The sequence below is a fragment of the Penaeus chinensis genome, chromosome 22, assembly GCF_019202785.1.
Source record: "Penaeus chinensis breed Huanghai No. 1 chromosome 22, ASM1920278v2, whole genome shotgun sequence".
Classification (NCBI taxonomy): Eukaryota; Metazoa; Arthropoda; class Malacostraca; order Decapoda; family Penaeidae; genus Penaeus; species Penaeus chinensis.
The window spans coordinates 15,807,111-15,814,610 of record NC_061840.1 but is presented as its reverse complement, the minus strand read 5'-3'; the positions used below and the strand labels follow the sequence as shown (position 1 = coordinate 15,814,610).

Below are 7,500 nucleotides of genomic sequence, written 5' to 3'. Positions count from 1 at the left end.
ACGAGACAGACAGACACACACACACACACACACACACACACACACACACACACACACACACACACACACACACACACACACACACACACACACACACACACACACACACATAGAGAGAGAGAGAGAGAGAGAGAGAGAGGCCGGGGGGGGGGGGGGTAGATCAATAACTAGAAATGTGCAAATGCAAGCAATATATGCACACTGCCTCTGGATTTAGAAAAAAACGCGTTGTGCACAAAGAATGCGTCATGAAATGCCACATTTCTCTTTTTTGACATCCAGTTTTTAAAAGGAAAGGGTAAAAGCAGAACATCTCTTGTTGCACTGAAACGTGTTTTAATATATCCTAAGGTCAGGAGCTACACTCGAACTGTCACGTAGCCTACCAGCACAGTTATATATTTTCACAGCACTAAATCATTATTTGGGGGGCCTTTTGTGGTTACCGTAATTACACTCATATATTAATTACTATTTCCTTTGGTTACGACTTTATATAAAAATAAATGGTCAAAAACCAAGCTTACTTTTCAAGAAGAAATTTCACTGTGATTTTAACTATTCTTTTATTGTAATGTAACTTAACGTTTTCCTGCGTTATGAAAAAATAAATATTTTTTCAAATAAAAGTTCTGTAAACCCTTTTTCTCAAAGGAGATGGGTTAAGCTTAGCTAAATTAAATACAATAAAATTCACCCTATTATGGCAATCCTTATCGGGAACAGCTGATTTGACGTTCGAATATTCTAAAAAGATAATTAAACTGGAATCAACTGCAAAATCCATTTTTTTCCTCCTTGATCAAATATCAAAAAAGTATCCTTCATCAAGCAATCAATTTCAAAACACCTATTATTGTCAATTAATCTTTCCAAATAATTTTGTTTTTTGCGACATTATCAAACGCTGCAGTTTGTTATTGTCTCGGGATTTTCTTGAAGGGAATTTGTACCTCTATTTCCCCTTTTCCCCCCGTAATGACCTCCCTCATAAGACAGATAGGTTCTCTCGCCGTGCGAACCTTCAAGCGAGACCCACAGATATCCGCCAGTAATTTCATGAGCCAGTATGAACAGCTATATAACATTCTGAACACTATAAAAGCCGAGGATATCAACCTGGACCTGAGTCTCTTGCAAGACCGAGGAACCTTCAACGTAAGAGGAAAATTTTTTCAGTTTTTCTTGTCATGGTTTTACTTTTTCTAATTTTGGCGTGTTATCACGTATTTCAATTTATATCCACGTGAACATGCTTTTCAGGATATTACAGTAAATCTAGTAAAGATGAATAATGAGCTTTTCTTTGTCATGGAAATATAATTTTGTAGATGAAGAAGTTTAAAAGCTGACTTCAAGGCTTTTTAAAGTAACAAATGGCATATGTTTTATTCACTGTATTATAACATCTAGACAAGGTTAGGAAGACTGTCATGCACTTGTCATGGGACTTGTTTAGCCTGTTAGAACTGGGAAACCTTTTTGAAATGATAAAATGTATGTATTTAGACATGGCATAAGAAAATTAGCCAGTCTGATTCCCTGTCTAAGGGTATATAGTTTATTTCAATAAGAAGAGTGGAAATCACTGTAAATACTGATGCTACTTGTTTACATTGGAAAGAGATAGTATATGTATATTAACATAAGTTCATCACAGACCTTCACAATTTCAGCAGATCCCAGTTGCAGATTTAGTAAGAATATCTACTTAAAGGTGAAGTAACCTTACCCATTGATATTCATGTTCCTTTATGTCTAAACTCTATTGACACATTTTATTTTATTAGCTAAAACCTGAGGTAGATTTGCCAAGGCACCCACAATGCCTTTTAAAACAGAGGGATTTTGTTGTAATTCTATAACATGTATTCTGTCCAATTGCACTGACTCAGTAGTAGAGCTACTGGAACGAGGAGAGAAACATTGCATTAAGTAACCTCACAGGTTTGGGAAGTAATCAGAATCTACTTGTCACTGTGTCAGGACTAACCCATCGATGCCAGGATAACAAGAATACATGCAATGTCCACTGTGTCCTTTTGTTTTTTAGTGTGTTTATTAATTATCTTAAAACATAAAAGGATTCACAGGTGTTTAATTACCCAGAAGTCAATTACTAGTCCAACTTATCTCATCTGTTTACTCTTTTCTTTGATTTTTTGAAAGATTTTCATTTTTATTTTTTATTGCTGTTAGTATTATTAATAGCATCATAATAATCATAATGACAGTGATAATAGTAACAATGGCAATGGGTTAATAGACCTTATTAGGTTTCTAAGACAAAAATAAAAAGGGGGGGGGGGGCACAGCTATAAAGCTTATATATATATATTTAGTGCACAGAACACAGAGGAGCCTTTATTGTCATAGTATAGTATGGATAAGATACCAACCCTCACCATGGAATGTATATTAGCAACATGGGCTAAAAACAAAACAAAGCAGTTATTAAGAGCTAGTTGCTTTATATCATTAACAAATCCTACACTTGTAAACACACAGGCCAAAATTTGTGATTTCTGTATTTCATGAAACTTCAATTTCACTAGCAGTGCCTGGCTGTAGTGTCATTTAGGTATGGATACACAGGCTTTAAATACTGTCTAAGCAATATTAACCCTCACAGCCCCTGCTAAGCTAGATATTGTTTGTATTTTATAAAATGGAATAACAATCCTAAGTCTAACTATATAATGGCAAAGGACAGTGATGAGAAGAAAAGGAAATGTATTCAGTAATAGTGATACTGATAATATCTCTCCTCTCATGTTGTACTCAGCTACATGGGATTCCATATCATGTGAATATTGAATATGTGAAAGCTAAATATTGATTAGAACATAATTTTCCAACCAGTGGGTCACAGAGAGTTGGCTAAGGGTTTGCAAAGGCTTGGGGAAAAATTGTGTTCATGCCAAGAATACACAATGAAGCAATATTTTCAAGGAATGTTGTATTACAGTTCAGTATTTTTTTTTTTTCTTAGTCTAAAATTATGTGTCAGATGTTTGGGAAAAGTGTTGCAAGTGTGAAAAGACTAAGAACCACTGGTTTAAGAGGATAGAATGGCTTATGCTTTTATAAGATTAAAATGCAGGTTCTCCAATTCAAGCAATGTTAGTTGTGAATTATATAAAGGTTTCTCAAAGTTAGGCTGTATAAAAGAATTCAGGGTTTTGATGGGATGGCAAGAATATATGCCATGTCTATTGTGCCTTTCTTGTTTATTGATTGTCTTTACACAGAGATGGCTCCACAGGTCCTTAACTACCAAGGAGTCAATGAATAGTCCTGCTTAGCTCATCTGTTTACCCTATTCCTTGATGTCTGGGGAAAAAATATTTTAAGGGAAATCAGCACTTGTGGAGCTATCTGTATGCTAACAAAGTTCACAAAAGGAAACAACAATAGACAATGTGATTACCTGGTACTGTTAGGATAAGTGGATGGGGGGATATGTAGTTTAGTGGTCTAAATACCATATGATATATATATATATATATATATATATATATATATATATATATATTGCTTTCAATTCAATATTGTTTTAAAAATGCTTATACCCTAGGTATATGTTCTTGCACAAATAATTCTGATATCAAGGATCAACACCAACTTTATCAGTCACATTGAAAATATTTAACTTTTCCATATTTTCAGGAATGCAGGCTCATATACATAGGCCAGTACTATGTACTGGTCTTTCGTTTAGAACTTTAGATCTTTGTTTATAGCAGAAGTTGGAACTTCATTGAATACCATTTGCATTATTAGGTATAAGCAGACTCTGTAATCAACCTCTTCTGAGGCAAGTTGTCATTTTACTGTGTATATATGTGTGTGTATATATATATATATATATATATATATATATATATATATATATATAAACACATACATACATACATGCATACATAGATACATACATACATAAATACATACATACATACATACATACATACATACATACATACATACATACATACATACATACATACATACATACATACATACATACATACATACATACATACATATATACACACCTATATATATATATAATATATTATATATATACATAATATATATATTATATATATATATTATATATATATACACATAATATATTATATTTATATATATATATACATAATATATATTATATATATATATATATATATATGTATATATAATATATATATTATATATATATATACAGAATATATATATATATATATATATTATATATATATATATATTATATATACATATATATATATATATATATATATATATATATATATATATATATATATACACACACATACATATATATGTATATGAATATATATATGTATATGAATATATATGTGTATATATGTGTATGTATATATATATATATATATATATATATATATATATATATGTATATATGTATATGTGTGTATGTGTGTATGTGTGTGTGTGTGTGTGTGTGTGTGTGTGTGTGTGTGTGTGTGTGTGTGTGTGTGTGTGTGTGTGTGTGTGTGTGTGTGTGTGTGTGTGTGTAATTTTTTTTCTTTCATAATACTCCTGAAAGATATAGGGAAATATGTGAATACTCCTAAATCTGTTTTGTATATCTAGATACACTTTTTCATAAGACTACCATTTTCAAATAGTTTATTTTGTACATGAGTCTTTTGGAATTGGTGAAGTATGTTTTTGTAATTACTGGCACACAAATTGAGTAATTAATTTTGTTAAAAAAAAAAACAAAAAAAAAACACCAGTATTCTAATCAAATAATGAAAATATTAGCATCAGAAAAATATGCAGTGACTGTTTTTGGATTGTTTTGTGATTTATTTTTATGCAAAGATAATAAGATTATACCCCTCTTGTATATTATATATATAAAAAGACTTCTCGAGGTATGAAGTCTCACATATGTCATGAATTTAACCCAATGCCTGATGGGCATGATGTGTAAATACGTGCTATGCCCACTGTTAGTACTTGTTTGATTGTTTTTACACATAGATGGCTACACTTGTACTAAGTGACCAGTGAGCCAAGTGAGACAAGTACTGCCTGTCTCGCCCATTTACCCCATTCTTTGATTTACGAAAATTTTACGTTATTTTATTTTGCTGTTACTAATGTTTGTAACATTATAGTAATTGTAATGTTTATAATAAAAATAACACCATTGATATTCATAGCACTAGTAAAAAATAAGATTTTCCCGCCAATTCAAATCACATAGGGTCACAAGGTCTACTAATTAACTCCTTTGTGGCTAAGCACTAGCAGAGCCATCTATGTGCAGAGACATTTCATTAAAAAATATAGAAAAAGAGCAAAGCATTTCTCCCATTTTTTATTCATTTTCTCTGAAGGCATTGGGTTAAAATGGGGAGTTTCACGCAAGTCTACTGGTGGGCAGCTGATCCTTGCCTTTTACAGCCGAGCAGGGATGGTGCACCTGTTACATACATGCAGCTTTATGAAGACAGCGATGTTACCATATGTGTCTTCATCCTCAAAACGGGGGTTCGATTACCCATGCATGATCACCCTGGAATGCATGGTCTCCTAAAGGTATGCCAATATATTGTTGTGTCTCAATTATGATATGATAGGTCAGTGGATAATGAAAGAAAGATATTATTACTGTATCACTCCCTCTTGTTGTCTGTTAGCTATTATTTTATTTTATTTATTTTTTTCTAATTTACTTTCTATGGGTGTGTGCAAGAATTTCATAAGAGGAAGGAAACTATGTTCCTGATGCATTTCAATTTAACAGATCATCAAGCACATTAAGGTAAACAGTTTTAGGATTTTTTTTTTTTTTTTTTCTAACACTTCTCCATGTGTTAGAGGAGGCCCCTTAAAGATCTAAACCCCATATGCCCCCAAATTTCTAGCTTTTCCCCTATTTATAATGCACCTTTATGATACAGTTATTATTTCTCTCAGGTCTTGCACGGGTCAGTGGCTGTACAGAGTTACAGTTTCATTGCCAACATGTGCATGGATGGCGTACCAGTAAACCAGTCCCTCTCTGGTATTTTTCCAGCAAAGAAGCATGAGGCAGTCACTGTCTCTGCCAGTGATCCTGCTTGCCGCCTCTTTCCCGAAAAACAAAATGTGCACGAAATATATTCCCTGGATGGTCCTGCTGCCTTTCTTGATATTTTGTCCCCACCCTATGGAACAGATGAACGTCTAGGCATTGAGAGAGATTGCCACTATTACCAAGAATTAGATGGGAGTTTTGCACCTCCGCAAGTACCTGAAGGCAGACTTGTGTGGCTTGTAAATGTTCCATCCCCAACAGACTTCTGGTGTGATCAGGCTGAGTATAGCGGACCTCCAATTGAAGAGGATAGTGATGAAAATGGATCCTAAGCTTTCTGTGAGCAATGAATTCTGTATCAGAGATTCATATCATATATATTTTTTTTTACACATTTGACCAAAATTCTATGCAAGTTTACATAAGTCAGTTGTGCTTTTTTGTGATAGAATCTTTTCTGTTCATTTCCAGATGTTTGAAAGGGATAAGGAAATAATGTGTGTAGACATTCTTCCATCGTAAGAGTGATGTATAAAAAGTTAAGTGGGCTGTGTCTCAGAAGACTTCTGCAATTCCCGAGAACTCACTTCATAAGACTGTTTAGTAGTCTCATAATCTCAGGAAGTGCATGTGAATGTCAGAAAAAAAAGCAGCCATGCAGTTTTTTGAGCACATAAAAGAGGTACTCATATGTGATACTAGTACCAGCTCTGGGTATCTGGACATTGGGCCCAGTTCTCCATAATAAGTGAAGAAGAGCATTTATCCTTTGGAAAAAGAACCCTATACAAATTCCTTTTCACTGATATTATGGGATGTTGATTTTTTTGTTTTGTTTTATTTTGTTTTCAGTCACAGAGATAACAGCCCACTTCAGTCTTCGTGATCATGTCACACTAGTCAACTTATTTGTTCCCTTGTGGTAGATATGGAAGACATTTCTTGGAATTCTTTCCTAAGAAAAAAAACTTTAGTCAAAGTTATCCTTTTTTTTTTTCTTTTTCTTTTTTTTTTTTCTTTTTTGCTTATAGCACAGAAACATTTTTTAAAAAGGAATCTTTTCTTAGAAGTTTCCTTCTTTTCTCTCTCTCTCTCTCTCTCTCTCTCTCTCTCTCTCTCTCTCTCTCTCTCTCTCTCTCTCTCTCTCTCTCTCTCTCTCTCTCTCTCTCTCTCTCTCTCTCATCTTTCATATGTACAGCAAGGGATAATGTAATGGTTTCAACCTGTTCACCCGCTACGGAGGCAGAAACTTTATGACAAGTTGAAAAGTTTTGCTCCAAGGGTTGGTGGACACTGTGCTTAAATATCTGATTGGTGTAGATTGTTCTGTCTTTCAGTGTATGTAATATAATAATTTGTTAGAGACTCCTTCATTGCATTGTGATGTTATAAAGTAGGACTTATTTGATGATGATGGTATATCTTAT

The 7,500-nt window shown here is 33.3% G+C and overlaps 1 protein-coding gene across 3 annotated transcripts; it reads left to right on the top strand.

Moving 5' to 3' along the window:
- The first annotated feature begins 917 nt into the window (after nucleotides 1-917).
- On the top strand, nucleotides 918-7,158 carry LOC125037216 (2-aminoethanethiol dioxygenase-like). 3 transcript variants are annotated; one of them, XM_047630266.1, is made up of 4 exons: nucleotides 918-1,158; nucleotides 5,458-5,592; nucleotides 5,974-6,412; nucleotides 6,545-7,158. In XM_047630266.1, exons 1-3 carry the CDS (start codon nucleotides 979-981, stop codon nucleotides 6,403-6,405), a joined length of 747 nt encoding a protein of 248 aa, XP_047486222.1. In that variant the 5' UTR covers nucleotides 918-978; the 3' UTR covers nucleotides 6,406-6,412; nucleotides 6,545-7,158. The 3 variants fall into 3 exon arrangements, with proteins under 3 accessions (XP_047486222.1, XP_047486221.1, XP_047486223.1); XM_047630265.1 differs by having other exon boundaries at nucleotides 5,974-7,158; XM_047630267.1 differs by having other exon boundaries at nucleotides 1,024-1,158; nucleotides 5,391-5,592; nucleotides 5,974-7,158.
- The last annotated feature ends 342 nt before the right edge of the window (nucleotides 7,159-7,500 follow it).